Source organism: Convolutriloba macropyga, chromosome 3 (assembly GCF_964194025.1).
Source record: "Convolutriloba macropyga chromosome 3, txConMacr16.3, whole genome shotgun sequence".
In the NCBI taxonomy this organism is placed as follows: domain Eukaryota; kingdom Metazoa; phylum Xenacoelomorpha; order Acoela; family Convolutidae; genus Convolutriloba; species Convolutriloba macropyga.
This window is the reverse complement of record NC_134470.1, coordinates 60,186,640-60,211,273: the sequence shown is the minus strand read 5'-3', so window position 1 is coordinate 60,211,273 and position 24,634 is coordinate 60,186,640. Positions and strand designations below refer to the sequence as shown.

At 36.1% G+C, this 24,634-nt stretch overlaps 1 protein-coding gene across 1 annotated transcript in view; it reads left to right on the top strand.

Annotated features, from left to right (window-relative positions):
* LOC142336329 (uncharacterized) overlaps nucleotides 1–24,634 on the top strand; it is a 90,186-nt gene that overhangs the window by 47,784 nt on the left and 17,768 nt on the right. Inside the window, exons 5-13 of the mRNA XM_075385082.1 lie at nucleotides 2,026–2,316; nucleotides 2,547–3,004; nucleotides 7,240–7,436; nucleotides 9,304–9,425; nucleotides 11,046–11,122; nucleotides 18,977–19,386; nucleotides 19,645–19,760; nucleotides 23,156–23,552; nucleotides 24,093–24,270. Of these exons, the coding sequence (XP_075241197.1) occupies nucleotides 2,026–2,316; nucleotides 2,547–3,004; nucleotides 7,240–7,436; nucleotides 9,304–9,425; nucleotides 11,046–11,122; nucleotides 18,977–19,386; nucleotides 19,645–19,760; nucleotides 23,156–23,552; nucleotides 24,093–24,270 (2,246 nt within the window). The remainder of the gene's footprint in view (nucleotides 1–2,025; nucleotides 2,317–2,546; nucleotides 3,005–7,239; nucleotides 7,437–9,303; nucleotides 9,426–11,045; nucleotides 11,123–18,976; nucleotides 19,387–19,644; nucleotides 19,761–23,155; nucleotides 23,553–24,092; nucleotides 24,271–24,634) is intronic.

The following is a 24,634-nucleotide window of genomic DNA, read 5'->3' as shown; positions in this document are numbered from 1 at the left end:
TCCGCTAATTCTTTAAGCTTACCATAGAAACGTTCGACAGTTTCACCTCGAAGTTGTTTCGTGATCAAGAAGACTTGACGATCGAAGATGATGCTCCGGGGCCGTATGAAAGCAGCCTCTACAATTTTCCAGAATTCCGCCGTGGACAACGTATCGATCATTATATGCGGATTTTTGCAATTCAGGGTCCTTCTTCCTTCCACCTCGAGGCTCAAGTAGAGTAGAGAAACAGTTTTCCGGTCCGCGAGTGGCCAAGGTTTATCCCCGCACATAATGCCGATTTCAACAACCTTTGACATTTGTTCTGCCAGTTCATTTTCTGTTGTGCATTGCGGGCATTTTTTTCGCTCTCAGATTGTGCCAAAGAACCAACAGTTGTCTCCTCATAGATAGGTTCCAAAAGAAGATCCACCATCTCAGGTTTCGGCCCGAGAACAGTATCATGAATGATATTTTTTTTTGCGAGAAGTGCCATCTTATATTGCACTCTCCACTTCCCATCGTAGAGAAGGATCGGGTGCCGGTTTATCCCAAAATGCATCTATTCCAAGCGGTGTTTGCTTGTTTGCTGGCTGCGCCGTGTCGTATGCTATTGTATTTCGGTAGGCTCTCGCAGTGCGCGTGAGATGAATACTACGAGAATTGAGTTTCGCGGTGCGAAATCGGAACTTAGTCCTTGCACTTAACGCGAGTTCGCGAAGAAAGAAGAGCAACTGAATATGAATTGAATGAACTGAAAATATGACTCAAGTACTTATCAACAAAGCATGAATGTATGATCAGACATGTCTAATCACGGGGCGGGAAATAAAAGGTAAATGAAATAAAATCAACTCGTGACAACTCGTCTCAGATTATGCCGAAGAACCAACAATTGTCTCGAAAAAGAAGATCCACCATCTCAGGTTTCGGCCCATTTCAGGTTTCGGAATAAAAATAAGAAATGAAGGGCAAATGAAATGAACTAAGTAAATACGTCATATGAACTTTACTGCACCATATAAATAAAATGAATGGTAGTATACTTAGGTATCACAGGGGGGCAAGGTTTGTTGCACCCTTAAAGAAAAATTGATTTAGGCTACAGACCCTGAATTACATCATGTCGTTCAAGAGCAATTCTTCCAAAATTTGTCGGTTTATGTTTGGTATTAAGCTCATTGTCCGCCTATTTAGAGGTTGAATTCACATTATTTATCGAATCTAATGGAACTGCGAATAAAATTTGAATACTTTGTTTTTAGAAACATTATTAGACTGTCGTCAATTTTTCATGTTTTTTTCTCTAACTGTTTCAATCCCAGCGTCGCTCAGTGGTCTCAACGGTGGTTATTTACCGACAATTTACCGGCTCTATTTAAGCGTTTGTGTTTCGATAGTTGAACACATCTGCAGCGGATCTAGAGTTGTAATATGTTTTCACATTTCTTTTTGGTGATTAGTTTAGCAGTGCTTTTTCTTGAATATTAATCTTTGTGGCTTTCGGTTTCAAAGTTCTTTGGATTGATTCGTAGGACCTCTGTCTTTTTTACTTTATTAGTTTGGGTTTCAGACTGTTTTCCATTAAAATCTCAGTCTGCTCGAGATGAATAAAGGTGCGATTCCTCAGCAAAGTAATATGAAGCAAAATCCAAAAGCAAAAAAGTTATGCAGTAAAGCCGTTTCATTTATATCCAAAACAACTTTATTGAGTTTGTTTCAATCATTTAGTTTTCGCATTAAGAAAGGGCCAATCTATCGAAATGAGTCAAAAATTAGTTTTAGCCACATTTTCGATACTTCTTACAAATAGCGGATTTGTAATTTTCATTCTCTATGCAAATTTGAATCCCAATTATGGTTGAGCGAATCAATCGGGGCTTTCTTCCGCATATGCCTATGTAATCAAATTTGACATAATCAACTTAAAATCAAATTTTGACAAAATAGTAAGAAACAAGCAGGAAGAAACAATCGACTAATGTCTTTCTTCTTAAAATCTTATCGGCCCTTAATATTCTTTACGAGCAATCAATTTTTAATCAGGATCCTTATGGAAGCTGCGAATTTGACGAGGATGAAGAAGAGGACGTCAAACACGAGACCACAGTCTGCCAGACCCTTCCCAAAAGTGTTCGTTTCAAAGGACTCACCAGACACTCCACTGTTCCTGCATCTTCGGACACTTCTAGCCAAAGTGGCCTAACGGGGGTGAAGGGTAGACAGAGTGTGTTTGTCACCCAGAATGCACTAGACCGATTCGATGAGAGCCAGTTTTTGGAAGATGATTTGATGCAATCGAAGGAATCTATTAAAGTGTCGCGAAAGGAAAAAGAGGTTGGATATAATATTTCCCTTGTCTGGAGTTTTGAAGCGTTTTGAGCAGTTGGTAATTTCTTCACACTGCGAAAACTGTGTCATGAATGCTATCTAATGGTAGCTCCAGCTTAAAACCCGATTGTAATTCACTGAACATTGTTGTTAAAATTTTATCTGAGGGATCTATCGTTTTTTTTAACTGAAATATGGGTTGTTCAAGATGTTATCTAATCGGCATATCGTTTTAGCTGTACACAGTAGTGCGATCTGTCAAACGTATGCAAGAAAGTCTAGAAGATGGCGAATCTCAGAAGTTCAAAGAGGACATGCAGTATCTCTTGGAAGGTGTCGCTCCTGCGGGATCTGCATCTCTGTCTACCAGATGTCTGTCTCTCACTTCCATGGCCCAGAAAGCGCTTCAGTCACATTTCAGGGTACAATTCAGAGCCCATGCAGTGCTCCCAAAACTGTGTTTCTTAGTCACCGATGCACCCAAGTATGAATCGTTAGCGCTGACCACGGCAACTGTGCTGTATGTGCTGAGTCGCGACAAAATTCCGCTAGACTTGAACATTTATTCGCTTGCACTAGTTGTTCGATTGATCAAGGAAAATTTTGCGATGGCTGGACGATCCGATGACGGAATTAAGTCTGCTGTTTCGTCAGGTGCTGCGATAAGAGAAAAGAAAGAAGTAACCAAATGGAGGTTAGCGTTGGTTATTTATGTAACAATTAATGTTTAATACCAAACATGATTTGAGCAGCTTTGAGTATAGGACTTCTGTTTTTTATCGAAAGATTTATAATTGTACACTATGGATCCAAAGTATACTATGGACGAAAAGGTTATTATGGAACCAAAAAAATTTAAAAAAATCAACATTTGAGATCCCATGAATTATCCAGCAACACATCGTTATGCCGTTAGCTTTTTTAACATCTTCGTCTTCCAGTATATGGCATGCATAAGAAACAAGAAAGAATTCATTTCTCCATTAACATGTGTTAATAGTACAGTAACAAAAATTTACACGAATAATGTACTAAGGATTTAAGGAGAGGCCAGACAACGGGGTCATATGGCTCTAAAACGTCTGCCCCGAGCCGTCACAAAGATTTCCAAAGATTTCTAATGGTCCAAAAAATTTCCAATGACCTTGAAGTCATTTTCTCCCGATTGTCTAGATTTTCCTTGAGAAAAATCTTTCGGCAACGGCCTTTAAAACCGCGGATATATGCAATCTTGAGGTGTTTTTTGGTTTCGACATTCTGGACAAACTCGTTTTGAAATTTTTAGAAACCGGGGGTTTTTGTTGAATTTAGTATTCATGTGGGTTTTCATGCCCCTTTTAATTTTGTTATTCTCACATGAAGTTTGTTTGTTTTTCATTTTTTCCCATTACTGTTCTTTCTGCATTTCAGAGAATTTGTTTCATATTCAATTGTTTGATTAGGGTTGGTTGTAGCGTTATTGTTACCAAGTGAAAACAATTGAATGTTTGATAGCAGATTTTTCAATTTAAAAAATAAATTAATTCTGCAGTTTTTTGTGATTTTTTATTTCTGTTGTTTTAAGTGTTTTCTGGTGCGTTTGGGTGTCCCGTGGTTGCGCAAGAATTAAACACAAAACTGGTTCTGAAATTGTTTATAATGTAGAGGCCCTGATTTTTGTACTTGTCGAATAAAAATTTGTTCCGCTTTAAAGTTTAACATTTGCTTACATTAGTTCACAGCTTGTTCAACATTTTAGTATCGAAAAGCCAAATCAAAAATAGAAACGGGATAAACCCATGAAACCCAATTTTGGATGCCCGTCACATGAACTTTGTTATTGCAAATCTTAGTTACCAGTTTTATTGCTTATTGGTTATGATACTAGACTGTGTATCCCGTCATTAGGAAACAAGTGTATGTCTAACTACGGAGTGACATCAAGATAGTTCAAATTTCGACATATTTTTGTACAAAAATCAGTTTCTTCATTTTCTCATTTTAATCCCAATCGGGTTTATGGGAATCAATGGCTGGTATTTTCGGGTGATTCGCGGGGCTATGGTTTTTAATAGCCGCGTCAGCAATTCAAGGCGGCTATTATTGCGCTCCTATTTTTTTTACTTTGTCTAACAGATTTTTGTTTCGTCTTACCGTGACGACTTTTCCGCTTTTAGGTCATTGTTTTGTCTTACTACCTGACTTCTTGGAGTTGACTTTTTCAATGACTTCAGTGACTTCTACTGCTTTGCAGTTAAAATTGGTGTACGTGACGTTATTTCTGCTTTTAGGTCAATTGCGTGACTTACCTCACTCAAAAAATGACTTCTGAACTCTTCTGAAACTTTAAATTTATGAACATTTACTAAGTTAAGTGGGCATCCAAGCAGTGCCAAACTTATATGCCCTAAATCGTGATTATTAGTCTTGAGTTTTTGAATTCGAATATCAATTTTGAGAAAGCTCTTTCAGGGCTTTTTCCTTATAGGCCTTATGTGTCATGAAATTGACAGTACGTATCTAATCCAAAAAATCTAGCGGTCTACTAAAGGACTTTTGATCAATTTGCCTATCTTGTTTCTATAGTTGTTTCAATGCATGGAAGGCCACAAGCGTCTATCGCGGCAATCTACCGGCTATGTTTTATATATGAACTTTTATTGAAGAGAAATTGAGTATATTTGACAAGTTATCAGAAGTTTTTTTGGAGTCGCAACTTTTGAAAAATTGCCAAGAATATGGTTTCACTTTCTTTCCCTTTGTAATTTATATCATCTTTTTTCAAATAGAATTCTATAATGAAGAAATTAGTGTGGTTGGTTTCGTTAGTGATTGGCTGGGGTGTTAATCTCTACTTCAAGTCGATTCCGGAGTCTTTTGGCTATGTTGGAGTCAACGTCTCACGTGTAAACCAAGTGTTTTGGACAAATAGCTGAACGAATTGAAGAGTGAAATTATTTTTGTATAAGCGAACAAATTAATCGATCGCGTATGGCTAATTCGAAGCATTTTTTCAATTTTACTTTACTTTTTGGGTAAAGGTAGTTTTCTGAAAACCCATTTGAACAAGTAACTGTGATTTCGCCGTTATAGATGCTTTTTAGTGGCTTTTGTACTTTTTCATGTTTTTAATGTGTGGGGTGTTTTGTTGTTTTGAATTGGTTTTTTGTTGGTTTTTGTGGCCTTCTGATTTTTTTAAAATTAATTTTGTATCAATTTTGCCCGAATATGTAAAAATTTTTCTGTACTTTTCTGTATTTGAACTTTTTCACTTTCAATTGTTTAACTAGGGTTGTTTTATTAGGGATATTGCTTCTAAGTAAAACTAATTAAATGTTTGGTGGTAGCTATTTTTATGAGCAAAAGTATCAGTTCAGTAGTTTTTTGTATTTTTTTTCTGTGCGTGTTGAATATACTTTTCGAGACTTAGCAATTATTGGAATGTTTAAAAAATAACAGTTATAGATTTTGTTTCAATATTTTGGAAAATTTCAATAATTTGCCTTTTCCCTCATATTTTGTATCATCCGTTTGTTGTTTCAAGTTGAATGGTTTAATGAAATTAGTAATTTTTATCAGTTTTGGGTTGGTGGGGGTGTAATTTAAATTTTACATCGAGTCGATTCCGATTTTTTGCTGGACATGTTTTTTATTTTGCTTTAACTTTCGATCACATTTCGTTTTACGTAAGTCACGGTGGACTCCTGACTTACCTCGCTCACTGTTTCAATTGAATGGATTTTTACAGGATCAACCGATGAAGGTCATTGAAAAATATGCTTTTTTTCGGTTTCGTCGTCTGAGGCTCTTTTTCGTTATACATGTGTTCACACAGCAAAATTGAAATTTTTCTGAACAACTTCTTCCTCACAGTAACGGCTTTTGCGCGCGTGACGTTATTTCTCACTCTCTCTAGCAAAGGTTTTAAAATCATTTGTGCGATTAGTTTTTAGGTTATTTGCGTGATTAGATTTTGATCATACGTGACTTTACCTCACTCAATAAAATGACTTTTGCACTTTTAAATTTAAGTTTAGTTTGAATTAAATTAAGGTTAAACGAACTCATATGTGTAATAAAGGTCCCTAATGAAAGGGCTTCTTCGCAATGAATTTTTACAAGCTTTATAAATTTATCGCTGAATGTTTTTTACAAAGCATTTTGAGCGGCGTCGATACCTTTTTCAACTTATATCTGTATCTGTTTGTATCTCTCTTGTATGGCACGCAAGTCTATTCTTTCGCAGCTCTACCGGCAAGCTGCCGGCTATGTTGAAAAAATTTCAGGCTTTTCCCACGATAAGCGAAATCAAGGTTACTGAGCACAAAGAATGATTTCTGTTACTAATTTCAATTAATTTCAATTAATTTACTAATTGATTCCACATCATTTTAACACGAGGAATATATGTCAAATTAAGCGATTAATAGGTTGTAGCAAAATTGGACTTGTCTTTAATTTCTACCATTCAATGAATTCAATCGACGGCATTGGCATTAATACTTAACTTAATTGAAATTTAAGCCTTGTAGATTATAAAACGCAAACTGTTCTGATTTGTCATCACGATTGAAAGAGTAGAACGGACAACCACATTTCTTCCTAAAAAGGGAGCTCTATTTTCAACAAAATGGTTAAAAGAAGACTGCTAGCTGTGCAATAAAGAGGATTTGATTTTAATTTGGTCGCGTCGCAGCAGGTAATCTCCGGTGAAGGGAAACTTGAAACAACTGGGTAAGACCTGAATATCATTCTTGGAACGAAAACGTCAAGATAAGTTCAGAATTGTAAATTCTTTTAGCGTCTTATTAGACAGTTATTGTTCGTCTTGGGTACATGTATCAAGTATCTTTTTACACGGTCATTATCATTATTTGCGAATCCGATTAGACAATGATTTTGGCTTCAAATTACACATTGATGGATACTCTTGTCCACGTTTTGTTACAGATCGAAAGTGAAAAAGCTGCTCGAGTCGCTGGCGGACTCGTCCTCTGTTTTGCTCCTATCTCAGAGTGGCGACTTCTCGGCTTCTGATCTGGCACTTGAGGTGCTTCTCTCTGTCTTCTCAACAAAGACCAAGTGGTCCATGGAGTTCCAAACACAGTTTCTCAAATGTGGAGCTGTGGACTATGTAGCCAAGGCTTGTAAGTACAATATATGGTTTGCAAGTGCTTTCAAGAAAAAATTTTAATTTGAATTCCAATTCATTTACCAGAACACATAAATAATACTCGTTTGGAAGGGTTTCTAAAAATCAGTATTTCTCGATAAGCGGACACCTATTTGGATGCTTTTTAACAGCCGCCTTCAGCATCTCAACGGCTATTATTTAGGCCCTCTCATTTTTTTACAACCCAAAGTATTTTCTATTGTATTGATAAGCTGTTTTTTTACGACTCAAAGAAGAGTATTGGAGAAGTCCTTTTTAAATCAATTTTAATGAAGTGAATTTTGAAGCAGGCAATGAAACGCGTGAAAAATTTGGAGTTGTTTAAATGTTAAACAAAATTGGAGAGTGGAGCGAAAAGAGTGGTTTTTGTTCTTATCGTTGTTTTCTCTAAGCGATCAATTTTTTTTGATCGCGTGCGGCTTTTTCAAGCAGTGTTATTTGTTTTTGGTAATAAGTACGAGTGTTTAAAAATCCATGAGAAATGGAAAGACGCCTATTGCTCCAGGCGTCTTAGTTAGCATTTGGTTACAGTTTTGCTGGCATAAAACAGTTTTTTGTTTGCGCAATTTGATTAGAAAAATAGGGTAATTTCTAGCTATTTTTTGTTTAGGGTTTTGAATTTTTCGATGTGCACTTTTCCAAGAGAATTTTATCCATTTGTACTTCTATTATAGAAGGATATAATTGAATGTTTTTAGTTCAGTTGGTTTCTGGGTCTAAATATACCATTAATTTACTTTAAATTGCTTTCTCCATTTTTCTTGTAGTTTCAAAAGGTAATCGTTCTGTACAAGTTTTTGGCACGTCTGTTTTTTGATAAATGAGCGAACAACAGAACTCGCTAAATTCAGGGACTGAATAAAATTTGAAAATGGTCTTTCTGTGATCAAATTTGAAGAGCGAAGAAAATAGAGTGGTTATTTTGTTCATTCCTTCTTTTGAAACCGATAAATGTAGGTGTAAAGAATGCAGATGCCTCTTTTTGAAGCTGTTTGTTTCTCAGTTTTGAAGTTTTGTGATGCTTAATAAGTTGTGGACTCTAGAAACATTATTCATGTTGATTCGTTAGCGTTTCGAAGCCTTTTGGTAAATAAAGAGTGTTTGTGCTAAACTATTTAGCGGTTCTTGAACTTTTATTCATTGCACTGCTTTATTGAATTTATAAAATATAATCAAAATATAAGCAATTGAAACCTAATGCTTATAGGCACTGTCTACTACGGATTGAATTCAATTTTCTGGTTCAAAGCTGCTTCTTCAATGGAATTTGACAAAAGAAAATAGAGCATTTTGATACAATTTTTGTAATTTTAAGAGTCATTTTATTTTTAAAAATAGAGATGTCTGTGAGCTTAATATGTCTTGCCCAAATCTGTGTGGGCAGATTAATAGCTTCACTTGCTTCAAACAACGTTTCTTTTGTATTTGTATTTATTCTATCTGAAAAAATATAGAAGTTTCCTAATTATTTTTAGGATGAGGACTAATTTTAGTTATCTGAATAAGATTGTTATTTTGTCTGACCTGAGGCAAAAGGAAGCCATTGATTCCGATTGTCGAAAAGCAGCAGTCTAATTTAAGTTTAAGATGTATTCACACCAATTGTTTTTTATGACCCCCAGTTGACAATTGTGTTGTGACGCGTTTCTATGTAAAAAAATAACAAGTGCGACTTAGGGGGTTGAAAGTTATATGTGCAATAAACTGTCGTGGTTTTTTGTTTTCCGATCTATTTATGGATGACAATGGACAGTCGACATTGTGGGCTGCAGCAATGTTAAATTTTTTGTCACTACTCTATTAATGGCTCCAAGACTCAATTTGTTCATTTATGATTTCAGACATTGTGAGTGCAGAGGTGTTGACTCGCAAACCAATGAGTGAACTGAAGGGGGAAGAAGAGAAAGATTTCCTGAAACTCCATCTCAAGAAACTTCTGCGTTGCTCAACACTCATTGAAAATGTAAGACAACCACATTTCGTCTTGAAACTTATCACAAAATTGCAATCCTTCCCTACTATTGCCATGTGCTCGAAGAGATTAAATAGTAATCAGCAAAATTTCTAAGTTTGCGAACAGCGTTAAGAAAATGCACAGAAGCTGATGGATCTATTAATTCCTCTCTCCCATGGAGTAATTGCTTCTATAATATTAATAGCTTGCATAGAATAATAAGAGGTTGGAATCGGCCTGACATCGATTTGCTAACATGATTCAAATATAAAAGGTGATAATTATGAATGAACTAATGACTTATTTAATTGACATAAAATAGATTCCTCCTGTAGAAGAGAAATGAACGATGATTCGCTGGCATAGTTTTTCGCTGGCTTAGTAGGAGTGGATTTCCTTAACATTGCACCAAATTCTGGTATGAACTGCTTTGTCTTTAGATTTTTCAGGTTGATCGTTCGTCACTCGATTGAGAGCATCCATCAGTCCTTTCTGTTTCCAATTGAGTTAACAAGTTGAATGAATATTACCAAGATGATCTCCCTGTTAATCAAGAGCTTATTACCCTCTACATCTCCCTCTGTTTTGTTTCATTCGTTTTCATCAATAGTTTTGTTGTTTGAAACGTGATTGCCACACCACCTACCTTGCTCACTAGAGATGCAACACCAATTGCGTTCAAAAACTGTTATGAAAAAAATTAGAGAACTAGATTCACTGAATGATAATAGTGGGAAAGCGGCCCGATTATCATTTTTAAAACCTATTATGGCCAGTCCTAAATAATCATGTGCTCCCGTAGTTTTTCCCGTAAATGCCTGATTTCACACAATTTCTAGCCTTTTTGACCGTTGAATCCGTCGGTAAAGGAATCATGCCAAGTTTAGTTATGTTTAGTTCACTCTTCTGTTGATGTTCGTTACGTTAACTGAGATATGCCAACTGTTTTAATCAAGTGAAAATTGAATAACTGCTTTGTTCTTGACTATGAATAACTGCTTGTTGCTCTCGAACGATGTTTGAAGCAATTATTGTAATCGCTTATCTTTTCTGTGCAAAAGTTTTACTCGAGCATTTTGGCTTTTCGAGTGCCTTTACGACCTTTTTATTGGCCTTTTGCGTAATCTAAATTTCTCTCTCTCATTCACAATTTCAAGCAACCGAACTCATTGTGAGGCAGTTTACTACTAAAATTCAAATGAAAAGTGCGCTGAAATTGGTGACATTTTTTTACTTTAGAAACTTCTTAGCCGCCCTTCTGCAGGCTACTTCCCCTCCCCCTCCCCGGCTGTAATATTTTAGAGCTCCCGCCTAGTCGTTCGAGAGCAATTCTTCCGACGTTAGTCGGTTATGTTCTATTGATTGCTCTCAAACCAGGTTTCTAGCAATTGTATTAGTATTTGATACCACTTTAACTTGAACCCCCCCCCCCCCCCCGTATATCGTCACAGCAGAACTTGTTGCGCTAACCAACGTTCCGACTATCAACCTCCGCGCCTCGTGTCGTTTGAGAGCAATCTTTCCGACCTAAGTAGGTTATATTTTACGCCATTGCGTTGACCCTTACTTCGTTTGTTTAATGAAGTACTGTAATGTAATTTGAAACAGTTGGCAATAAAATAGTTTCAGGCAACGTACAACCACCAGGAGAACCAGAAGTCCATTATCGTGAACGAGGACATCCCGATTTTGCCAGCAGCTGCCAAGTTAGTTGTCTTCTTGAATTTATTTACTGACTTACTTGTCCTTTTTTGTGTCCGTTAATGGAACAAAACTGTCCAATAATATTGTCCAATAACCCAACCATTAGATCAAAATTGACTGAAATTGAACGTTAAAATCTCGTATGCTTGTAATTGAAGCACATACTGCTGCTTTTCATTACTGTTTATAAATGGATATTTTCGGCCTGTTCAGCCTGTTTTTTTAATCAGTTGATAACTCCATATGTCCAAACGTTGTTGCCTAATATACACACGAACGATGAAACACGTTGGTGCACTAACTTCTGGGTAAAATGATAAAGGTAGAACAAAACGATGAGTTGAGAGTGCGTAAAACTTATGCAATATTGGGGAACTTTGATCACTCGCCAAACTTGAATTTTTTGCTGGGAAAAATTAGGGAATGCATATTTTCCGTGTCAATACTTCGCTATCACAGCTCTTTAGGATGGACGATTGATTGATTTGGGAGCTAAGATGTATGCATAATCTAGGCAAAGAAAATTAAATATTCGGGCCCTGTCTTATTAATTGCTCTCGAACAAAGTTTGAATCAATTATTAATAGCCGCCCTCATCTTCTCAGCCGGCTATTATAGCGCTCCTATTTTTTTTTACTTCGTCGAACTTTTTTTCGCTTTACCATTTTGCCGCTTTTTCGACATTTTGCGTGAAATCTTTTTGACTTCTCTAGGCTAGTTTCTCTCTTCTCTCATTCTGCTAAAAGTGAATTTGAACATCAGTTGCTCCGCATAGCAATTCAAAATGAACCGAGTCAGTGTAAAAAATTGAAGGCAGAAATAGAAACAGGATAAACCCATAAAGCCCAATTTTAGATGCCCGCTATTTGAACGTCGTTCCTATAAGTCTTAGTTACCATATCTTATGTTTATTGGTATTGATAGTAGCCCCTGTAGCCTCTCTCTAAGAAACAGAAATATGTGCAACTACGAAATGCCATCAAAATAAATTGGACTTAAAAAAATCTTTTGTACAAAAATCTTTTTTTTTCAATATCTTCTATTCGTTCAATCCCAATCATGCATATTGGAATCAACGGCGGCTATTTTCCGGCAATCTGCCGGGTATGTTCCTTCTTGCTCCTAAAGACCAGCGAAGTTTGCTTTGAACAAGCAGAATTTCTATGAAATTTGCGGGTGATAATCGAAACTATCATTGGACAACTTATTTTTCGTTTGCGTTCCTTTGACGTATAAAGATCTTGGGCAATCAATTGAGAGAAAAGAAGTCAAATGAAGATGTTTGGTTTCCTGAGAAAATGAGTAAGCAGCCATTTAGAATAAGAGTAAACAATAAAAAATGCAGGACAAGTCCTAAATCTCTAGTTCAAAGAATTGAGCAAACCGAAGACTATCGACCTCTTTAAAAGAACAGCCTCCGATAATAAACGAATCATATATCCAGACGTCGGCGAAAGTAATCAGCACTACAAAAATCTGAAAAAAATCATTTCCTCCCTAGAAAATTATGGTTTTCGAATTTATTGTCCATTATGGAGATAGCTGGGGCTATTATTGGCCTTCTCTTGTTTTTTTTTATTTATTTCGTCGTCAAGATTTTTGTTATGACCATATTATGTCACAAGCTGAAAAAGTCAATTATTCTGAATGACTTCTTCCTCTCACTAACAGCATTTGCGCGCGTGACGTCATTTCTCACTCGCTTTAGCGGAGGTTTTTAGGTTATTTGCGTGATTAGATTTTGATCATACGTGACTTACCTCACTCAATAAAATGACTTCTGCACTTTAAAACTTGAGTTTAATTTGAATTTGTTTCAGGTCAAAGGAACTCATATGTGCAGTAAAGTTCCCTAATAAGAGGCTTCTGTGGAATGAATGTAACAAGCTTTATTAATTAATCGCTGAAATTTTTTAGCCTAGTTTTTTGAGCGGAGTCGATTTTTTTTCAATTTAGATCTGTATCTGTTTCTTTCTCTATTATATGGCAAACAGGTTTATTCTTTCGCAGCTATTCCGGCAATCTGCCGGCTATGTTTTTGATTTTCGACTGACTTTTACGCCCTTTTCTTTTTCGTTTTGCGTAATCTACATTTCTTTTCTCAACTTTCTTTCAGTGGTTTCATTTTTAGCACAATTTTTAATAGCCTTCATTAGCCTCTCAACGGCTATGATTAAGGCGCTCTACTTTCTTTAATTCGCTTTACCTTTTGATCACGTTTTTCGTTTTACATAAGTCAGATTTTCACGCACAGTTTTATTATCGAATTTTAATTTTGAAAGAGCTCCATTAGGGCTTTTTCCTTGTTAATAGCCGCACAGCGTTAGCTGGGGCTAATATTAGCCTTCTCTTGTTTTTTTATTTTGTCGTCGCTTTGCAGTTAAAGTTTGTGTTCGTGACGTCATTTCTGCTTTTAGGTCAATTGCATGACTTACCTCACTAAAAAATGACTTCTGAACTCACTTATGGAACTTAGATTTTATAAACACTTACTAATTAAAGGTCAACAGTGTTCATCTAAGTAGTGCCAAATTTATATGCCCTAATTGCTGAGTAAGAGTCTTGAGTTTTTTCCTGGCCTTTTCCTTGTTAATAGCCGCACAGCAATAGCTGGGGCTATTATTGGCCTTCTCTTGGTTTTTTTTATTTCGTCGTCGCGATTTTTGTTACGACCATATGACGTAACAACCATTTCAAATCTGTTTTTTTGTTCATGCAGTTTCAATTGAAGTGTGTGCGAGACGCCTTTTTTCGCTCTTAGTGGAGCGAGTTTTTTTGTTCATTTGCGTGATTATATTTTTGGTTACACTTGACTTTACCTCACTCACAAATATGACTTCCTCACTTTGAAAGTGATTTTTATTTATTTTAATTCGAAGAGATAAGGTCAAATGGGTGTGTGTCACTCTAAATGAAGGTTATTTGAGATCAGCTAATAGAGGCAGCAATAACTTATACAGATTTTTAATCAAATTATAACAGATCAGCCTTCAATGAAAAGACGAATTTTTTTGGTCTGTCATTTTTACTGTTTTTTTTTAGACTGCCGATCTACGAAGCTATTGTGGCTATTTTCTGTCAATCTGCCAGCTATGTTAGAGCAAATGTATATCATAAAAATGAAGTCCGAATCTAAGCCAAAATGTCTAGTGGTTTATTAAAAAGCTTGTGGTCGATATGTCAATCTTAAATTCTTTCACGCATTCAGTTACGCAATTTGGTGAATACTGTAAACGTCAAAGGGTCAAAACCAAAAGAGACGGTATAAACCGATAAAGCCCGGTCAATAAGTCATTGAAAATTAAGTTATCAAAGTTCATTAGATTGTTTGCTAGCTGACATTGGTATTAAGCTTATTTCAATTTAGAAGCTGAATTAAGTATAGCTTAAGAATTTAATTGAAACTGCATGCAAAATTAGAACATTTTTTGACACTGAAAAGAAACAGAAAAAAATTCAGTCAATTTTGTCTCTTCTTTCCTTTTCTGTTTCAATTTAACTTCCTAAGTTGGCTTTGTTCATCTGCTGGTCATGTTGCAATATTTCTATGTTTTTCTTCCAATTCTTTGAATTGTATTTCAGGACATTTTCTGTTATGTTTTTTTTGTTTCCTTTTTTTGATCATGTTTTTTGTTCTACATAAGTCACGCTTGTCACGTTTGACTCGTAAAATTCCTGACTCACTGTTTCAACTGAATGGATTTTAAATTTTTTCAAACATTGAATTACGCAATGTTCTGAATACGGTCAATGTCAAGAGCAAAATCAAAAGAAACGGGATAAATCAATAAAACAGTAATTAAGTAATAGTGTATTTGGTTATCGCAGTTCATTAGGGCCGTCGCTAGCTGACATTAGCATTGAGCTTAATAGCTTTCAGTTCAAATTTTGAATTAAATATAGTTCTTGAACCTAACACTGGAACTGCACACCAATATAGAACACTTTTTCGCAATTAAAACTCTTCTTTTTTATGTTTCAATCTCGATGTGTGTCGAGCGCTTCAACAGTGGCTATTTTCCGGCAATTTACCGGCTATGTTTTTGTATCGTAAGAGTTGACAGACCTGTTTTTGGCTTTTGTAGTAATTGCTCATCAATTCTTTCACACAATTCTTATTTTGCTTTTCTTGTTAAGATAGGCTGATTTTGTCCTTTTGTATAAAATATAATTGATATAAAATCAGCGTTGAAAGCGCATAGTATTCAAAATTGATCTTTTGGTTTTTAATTGCTCTGAAACGAAGTTTATCAATTTTTATTAGTCATGTTGGTGTTGCGAAAAGAGGAGAGTGGAGCGAAAAAAGGAGTTCTTGTCGTTAGTTAGCATTTTGTATAAAATAGTGCTTTTTCTTAAAATATGAACGAAAATAAGTCTTAGTTACCATATCTTATGTTTATTGGTATTGATAGTAGCCCCTGTAGCCTCTCTCTAAGAAACAGAAGTATGTGCAACTACGAAATGCCATCAAAATAAATTGGACTTAAAAAATTCTTTTGTACAAAAATCTTTTTTTTTCAATATCTTCTATTCGTTCAATCCCAATCATGCATATTGGAATCAACGGCGGCTATTTTCCGGCAATCTGCTGGGTATGTTTGAATTTTTTATTGGCTTTCAAAATTTGTGCGCGATCGTTATAGCTGCGAAGCTGTAAGCTGAGCGTAGCTATATTGCGGTGCTCTTGGTATTTTTTTTTGTTTCGTCGTCTGACGCTCTTTTTTCGTTTTACATTTGTTCACACAGCAAAGCTGAAAAAGTCAAATATTCTGAATGACTTCTTCCTCTCACTAACAGCATTTGCGCGCGTGACGTCATTTCTCACTCGCTTTAGCGGAGGTTTTTAGGTTATTTGCGTTATTAGATTTTGATCATACGTGACTTACCTCACTCAATAAAATGACTTCTGCACTTTAAAACTTGAGTTTAATTTGAATTTGTTTCAGGTCAAAGGAACTCATATGTGCAGTAAAGTTCCCTAATAAGAGGCTTCTGTGGAATGAATGTAACAAGCTTTATTAATTAATCGCTGAAAGTTTTATAGCCTAGTTTTTTGAGCGGAGTCGATTTTTTTTCAATTTAGATCTGTATCTGTTTCTTTCTCTATTATATGGCACGCAGGTTTATTCTTTCGCAGCTATTCCAGCAATCTGCCGGCTATGTTTTTGATTTTCGACTGACTTTTACGCCCTTTTCTTTTTCGTTTTGCGTAATCTACTTTTCTTTTCTCAACTTTCTTTCAGTGTTTTCATTTTTAGCACAATTTTTAATAGCCTTCATTAGCCTCTCAACGGCTTTGATTAAGGCGCTCTACTTTCTTTAATTCGCTTTACCTTTTGATCACGTTTTTCGTTTTACCTAAGTCAGATTTTCACGCACAGTTTTATTATCGAATTTTAATTTTGAAAGAGCTCCATTAGGGCTTTTTCCTTGTTAATAGCCGCACAGCGTTAGCTGGGGCTAATATTAGCCTTCTCTTGTTTTTTTCATTTTGTCGTCGCTTTGCAGTTAAAGTTTGTGTTCGTGACGTCATTTCTGCTTTTAGGTCAATTGCATGACTTACCTCACTAAAAAATGACTTCTGAACTCACTTATGGAACTTAGATTTTATAAACACTTACTAATTAAAGGTCAAAAGTGTTCATCTAAGTAGTGCCAAGTTTATATGCCCTAATTGCTGAGTAAGAGTCTTGATTTTTTTCCTGGCCTTTTCCTTGTTAATAGCCGCACAGCAATAGCTGGGGCTATTATTGGCCTTCTCTTGGTTTTTTTTATTTCGTCGTCGCGATTTTTGTTACGACCATATGACGTAACAACCATTTCAAATCTGTTTTTTTGTTCATGCAGTTTCAATTGAAGTGTGTGCGAGACGCCTTTTTTCGCTCTTAGTGGAGCGAGTTTTTTTGTTCATTTGCGTGATTATATTTTTGGTTACACTTGACTTTACCTCACTCACAAATATGACTTCCTCACTTTGAAAGTGATTTTTATTTATTTTAATTGAAAGAGATAAGGTCAAATGGGTGTGTGTCACTTTTAATGAAGGGTATATGAGAGTAGCTAATAGAGGCAGCAAAAACTTATACTGATTTCTAATCAAAATATAACATATCAGCCATCAATGAAAAGACAAATTTTTTTGATCTGTCTTTTACTTTTTTTGAGACTGCAGATCTACGAAGCTATTGTGGCTATTTTCTGTCAATCTGCCAGCTATGTTAGAGCAAATGTATATCATAAAAATGAAGTCCGAATCTAAGCCAAAATGTCTAGTGGTTTATTAAAAAGCTTGTGGTCGATATGTCAATCTTAAATTCTTTCACGCATTCAGTTACGCAATTTGGTGAATACTGTAAACGTCAAAGGGTCAAAACCAAAAGAGACGGTATAAACCGATAAAGCCCGGTCAATAAGTCATTGAAAATTAAGTTATCAAAGTTCATTAGATTGTTTGCTAGCTGACATTGGTATTAAGCTTATTTCAATTTAGAAGCTGAATTAAGTATAGCTTAAGAATTTAATTGAAACTGCATACAAAATTAGAACATTTTTTGACACTGAAAAGAAACAGAAAAAAATTCAGTCAATTTTGTCTCTTCTTTCCTTTTCTGTTTCAATTTAACTTCCTAAGTTGGCTTTGTTCATCTGCTGGTGATGTTGCAATATTTCTATGTTTTTCTTCCAATTCTTTGAATTGTATTTCAGGACATTTTCTGTTATGTTTTTTTTGTTTCCTTTTTTTGATCATGTTTTTTGTTCTACATAAGTCACGCTTGTCACGTTTGACTCGTAAAATTCCTGACTCACTGTTTCAACTGAATGGATTTTAAATTTTTTCAAACATTGAATTACGCAATGTTCTGAATACGGTCAATGTCAAGAGCAAAATCAAAAGAAACGGGATAAATCAATAAAACAGTAATTAAGTAATAGTGTATTTGGTTATCGCAGTTCATTAGGGCCGTCGCTAGCTGACATTAGCATTGAGCTTAATAGCTTTCAGTTCAAATTTTGAATTAAATATAGTTCTTGAACCTAACACTGGAACTGCACACCAATATAGAACACTTTTTCGCAATTAAAACTCTTCTTTTTTATGTTTCAATCTCGATGTGTGTCGAGCGCTTCAACAGTGGCTATTTTCCGGCAATTTACCGGCTATGTTTTTGTATCGTAAGAGTTGACAGACCTGTTTTTGGCTTTTGTAGTAATTGCTCATCAATTCTTTCACACAATTCTTATTTTGCTTTTCTTGTTAAGATAGGCTGATTTTGTCCTTTTGTAGTATAAAATATAATTGACATAAAATCAGCGTTGAAAGCGCATAGTATTGAAAATTGATCTTTTGGTTTTTAATTGCTCTGAAACGAAGTTTATCACTTTTTATTAGTCGTGTTGGTGTTGCGAAAAGAGGAGAGTGGAGCGAAAAAAGGAGTTCTTGTCGTTAGTTAGCATTTTGTATAAAATAGTGCTTTTTCTTAAAATATGAACGAAAATCGAGAAATTTTTCAACTAATTTTATGTTGTTTTTTAATGTTGTTCCATAAAAAAAAAATTTGAGCCTCTCATGGCTTGCCTATTGTTGTGTCAGTGTTTTGGTGCTTTCAATTGCATAGAGGAAAGATTATTCTGTTTAGGTGCTCTTGCATTATATAAAGAGGTAATTGCTAAATGTAATTTTTCCGACATAGACGACTCTCGAGTCGTTTCCAGAATCCCGCTTTTACGATTTCTCGTACTACCGACTTTTCGTCTGACTTTTTGACTTTTTTTAAAAGTAAGGTCCGGTCCGTAGGTAATTAAATCGCTGAAGTTTTTAGTGCACTGACTGTTTCCTGATCCAATTTCATTATCAGGGTGTTCCGCTACCTGGTAAATGCAGTTCAATTTGAGTTCCAATCCGCCTCTTGCTCATTGTCTGCTACCTCGTCTGTTGGCTGCGTGGACAGTTCTCTGACATCATCAGAAGACGAAATCAGCAGTTCAGTAGTTGAAATTTTTCCCGATGGTACAGTCCAACCATCACAAGTAGCTACAAGACGAGGCAGGATTCGCAACCGAATTAACGATCAATCACAAATAGACAAAAATTTTGCAGATGAGGTACCCAAAACAGCAGACTCGAAGTATAAGCTGAAAACCGATTGTAGTAGTAACTGCGAGGCGGGTGGGCAAGATGTTCAAAGTCATGACGAAATGCACGAGTCGTTGCAAGAATGTTTGATTGATGGACTAGGGATTTGTCTTAACTTGACCAACGATTCAGGTAAAATATTACTTATGTGCATTTCATTACTAAACAATGAAATTTTTGTGCAAAGTTTTCTGTGATTTCTGTGTTCACGTAATTCAGGGTCAATGGTACAGTCATCAAAAAGTTGCTCCGTCGCCCAAGACTCCGGCCAAGATACATGCAGCTAAAATGGGAATACATACATTTCCTATTTCGTTCAAAACTAGATTACCTCACCTTTAGGTCTTCATGTTGAGGATTGATGTTCTGATTTGATGAGTTGTTTTTCAGAGCTCGGCTCGACCAAGCTAGGTAATCAGCCGGATATGTTGCCCTGTCTAATTGAATGCGTGCTTCACACACCCAAAATTGTCACAGACGACAAGAAATTCGACGTCACTATCATGGTACGCTAGCTAAAACTGCTATCAAAATGATTAAATGCTCAAAACATTCAAACTAGTGATTAATTGTGCACACAAAGTTTGTAGCAATTATGTTAGTCCTGTGGTCTTTTTATGCCATTTTCGTTCTAAAAAGGTATAAACAGGTAAAGAATGGAAGGCTTTCAGTCGCTGAGCAGCCCTAGAGGTTCAATAGGCTCACAATTCGCCGAATTTGCCAAGAAGACATAAATACTGGTGGGGTAGGGCAGTTTTTAGCACCTTAAGAGGAGTAACGAGGCATTCAAGAATTGTTTTTGCTCCCGGATAGATTTTTTTTCGTTCACGCATCGTTAAAATTATTCAAGTAATTGATTTAAGCAAGTATGGATATAATATTTAAAAAAAATCTTTTTTGGGAAAATCCTTTTGACGGCTTATTAATAGCCGCCACCAGCATCTCATCGACTTTTATTTAGGCGCTCTCCTTTTTACGACTCGAAGAAGAGTATTGGTAATGCACAGGTGTTTTTTAACTGAAGCAATTTTGATCATGACTTGAATTTTGACTTCTTTCGATCATTTACCTCTGGTTTTGAACGTTGACTGCTGTTTTTGAACATTAGACTTTAACAGTAGGTGAGTTTGTAATGTATATTATCTAGGAACTGAGTGTAATATTCAAATTGAAAAGGTCATCTTGAGAGTTTCTGATCCCCATGTAAGTCCCTCCTACCTATTATCGAACCTCCTGCCTACCCCTTAAACCTACCTAAACCCCCATACCTACACCCTTGGACACTTATTTACCTCTGACCTACAGACCTCAGCAACCTACCCCCTCCAACTAAACCTAACCCCCCAGCTCCCCCGGAAACAGTTAACCACATTCCTAACTGTCAATTGGTTGTTTCTAACTAAGTATCGCTTTGTTTATTAATAGCCGCGAAGCGATAGCTGAGGCTATTATTGGCATTCTCTTGTTTTTTTGTTTCGTTGTCAGGATTTTTGTTACGACCACATGACGTCACAATCATTTCAAATCTGTTTTTTTATTCGTGCATGCAATTTCAACTGAATTGCGTTCGTGACGTCATTTTTCACTCTTAGTGCAACAAGTTTTTTTGTTCATACGCATGATGAAATTTTTGTTCACACGTGACTTCCCACTCTGAAATTGTCATTTCTGTACTTTAATTCAAAGAGATGAGATCAAGTGAGTGTATATAACTCTAATTGACGGTTATTTAAGCAGCTATTAGAAACAGCAATATGATCTACAAATTTTTAATCAACATCTCAGACCTTAATGAAAAGAATTAATTTTTGATCTGTCTTTTTTGCTTTTTGGACTACAGGTCCACGAAGCTGTTGCGGCTATTTTCTGGAATTTTTTTGAAATATTTCTGAAATGGGTAAGGGTAGTTATTTTTTATTGAAGATTTGTTATTTGATTTTTTCCGGCCTCAGGGGAGAGGATTCTCCTGTTTCGACAATAGAATACGGCATAGTTGCTAAGTTCAATGGAATGGTTTTCGTCGTTTTAATAACACAATTTTTCTTAAAATTATTATGTTCTGAATTTCTCGATCTTTGTTGGCCAGTGACAATTTTTAAAGGCTAGTAATTGGGTTACTCGATAGTTATGGAGATAATGAAATGGTTCTGAAAATTTTCTATGGAAATTTTTCTCCTTTTCGGAGGTTATCGATCTTTAAGGTCAAATGAGTCCTTTTAGGTCTTGCAAATGAGTTACTGGACAGATTCGAGAGAAAAAAAATTGTTTTGAGCATATTAATATTGCGAAATTCGGAGACTTCAAATAAGTTTGGTGATTTTATTTTTAAAGTATTTTTTATATTTCTCTAGGTTTTCATCTTGAGTGATCAATAAGTTAATGGGTATATTTAAATGGATCAAATTTGATTCTCAGGGTGAAAACTTCTAGAGTTACAGCAATGATTAAATCTGTCGAGACTTTCTTTTGGCTGTCAGTGTTCAATTGATCTGGTGGTCAGATACAGTAGTTTTTCTTTCAATTCTTTCGATTGTTTTTCAGGACTTGTCTTGCTATATTTTTTAATTCGCTTTACTTTTCGGTCACTTACATAAGTCACGATTTTCCCGTTTGATTTCTGACTGAGCTCATGCACTGTTTCAACTGAGTGGAACTTAAGAATTTTTTTTGCAAATTTACTCGAATACGTTCAAGTTTAAAATGCGAAATCAAATAAAACTGGATGAAAAATTAAGCCAGGGTATAAGGCTTGATGTTAGACGTATTTCGTTAAGTTACCAAAGTTCCATAGAGATTACTGCTATCTGGTATTAGTATTAGGCTTAGTGATCTTCACTTTAGAGGCTGAAATAACCTAATGTTTTTTACTCTGATGAAACTGCAGACATTAGAGCATTTTTTGACACTTAGATGAAATAGTGGACTGTCATCAATTTTTCTCTATTTTTTAATAGCCGCCGTCAGCTTCTCTGTGGCTATTATTTAGGCGGTCTCCTTTTTTAATTCGCTTTACTTTTTGATCACGTTCTTCGTTTTACATAAGTCACGATTTTCACGCTTGATTTCTGGCTTACTTCACTTACTGTTTCAACTGAATGGATTTTAAATTGTTTCACTTATTGGATTACTTATGTAATGAGTACGATCAAAGTCAAAAGAAACAAATCAAAGGAAACGGGATTAACATATAAAACCCGTCATTAAGTCCTAATGCATAGAGGTTATAAAAGTTCATTAACGCGGTTGCTAGCTGGCATTAGTTTTATGCTCAAAAGCCTTCAGTTTAGAAGCTGAATGTAGTGTAATTTTAGAATCTAACCGAATATGCAGAATTTACGCACCAAACAAGAACACTTTGACACTTAGAAAAAATTCTGTCAATTTCTATCTCTTGTTTTTCTGTTTCAATCCCAATGTGCGTCAAGCGGGTCAACAGCGGCTGTTTTCCTGCATTTTGCCGGCTATGTTCTAACTGTTTCATCCCTAAATGCGGTCGCTGGAGTCAACAGCGGCTATTTTTCGGCAATCTGCTGGCTATGCTTGATGAAATCCTAGAAGTTTATTCTGCTCCCTTATCATTTAAAATATTCTTGGTAACATCCAGTAACCAGAGAAATCAAAAGACTGGGGTGGGGTGTTGAGAGAAATACTATGTTAGAGAGCTCACGGCCAGTTGTTTAAATAGTTAAAAAACGCTTTGAAGTAAAGATACTGGTTTGAATGAGTACAGTACTGGTCCTTTTTCACAGCAGTTGCGCCCTCTTAGACCATCCTAGTGCTCTTAAGAGAGAGAGAGAGAGAGAGAGAGAGAGAGAGAGAGAGAAAATCTATAAGCTAAAGAGTGGTTAGCCCATTGGCTGTCGGTTTGAGCGTATAAAATAAACTCCAAAAATTTTTTCAGAGTCTTGGGCTTCTCATCAACTTGTTGGAGTCCAGTCCGCTCAACAGACGCCAGTTCCTGCTGGAAAAAACTCACATGCCTCAATTCAACATCACCTCTCTCAACTCTCCATCACACAATGCGAACAATGTAAGAGGAGGATTGAAGAAAACAGTCTCGGTAGTCGAAGCATTCGTTCACTTGTTCGTGACGCATGAGAAACAGGCACAGAAAATTGAGCAGGACGAGAAATTGGACGACTCGGCGACTGATGACGAAGAAGCGAGCCCAGGTGGAAAAATTCAATCTGGAAGAAATGAAGAGAAGGTCAATGAGGTTGGGAGTAGTGCGCAGGGTGTTCAGGAAGGTGCTCTGTCACCTAGACGAAGCAGACGACGAAAACAAATGCCAAATGGAGGTAAGAAGCTAAAATATATTTCAGTGGCTGGTGTGACTCAAAGCCGATTTCGGTAAATTGTGATAACTCGGTAGATGCATGTATGTAACTTTTCACTTGGTTTCAATCTGAATCAGATGTATCGATTTGTCTATCAGTCTTGGATTTGGTTAAGATGAATTTAATTTTCATCGTTTAAATTGTCATGGATCTATGAAATACTTTTTATTCAATTTGTTTGTTGAAAAATTCTTTCATTATCATGTACATGTTTAACAAAACCCCACGTAAACTTAATTTTTAATTGCTCTCAAACGAAGTTTGTATTAATTATGCAATTATATTAGTCTTGCTGCTCTTTATACGGGTTTTGTACTACGACTGTTGGTCTGATAGTTTTTTTCGTCTGACATTTTCGTCCTCAAGAACGGTATAAACAGGTAACCCCCGGAGGGCATTATGTCGCTCTTATTAAGTCCTCCCTCTCCCCCAACCCCTCCTCCACCTCATGCCGCCCGTAACCTTTCTCGCCCGACGTTAGTTGGTTGTTTTCCACTACAGGTGGTGATGAACTGGACCTGACGTCTCTTTGCAATGGAGAGGATATGATTAGTGCCCAACTACAACAACAACACAAGTGCAATGGGGGTGATGAGAAGCAGCAGCGTACATTAGATGATGAATTTGTAGATGATGGTGAAGGGGGCATGATATGGGTGGGCCGCACAGCCAATAGTGGGTCAGTCAACTTTGTATTACTTTAAGGATTACTTTTCGTTGTTCTATTAGATAATTGTAGAGGTGGGTTCAGCACTATGTGAAAAAATAATATTGGAAAGTTAAAGCTTAAAATAAATTTTGCTCTCGTTTTTGCTCTCGTTGAGAACGCCAATCACGAGCACATTGTTGAGTACTTGGTAATGAGGCCAGGACAAGTAACCCTTTGTGTCATTTGCACTACTTAGCAGTTGTCATCTACGCAATTGAGCAGAATCTAATAGTTTCCTTGGAAAAAATTTAAACTGGGCGTTAAGCGCATTATATTTTAGTCAAAAATTTGAATCTGTTCAATATATTAAACCCAGTCGGAACCTACTCCCCGT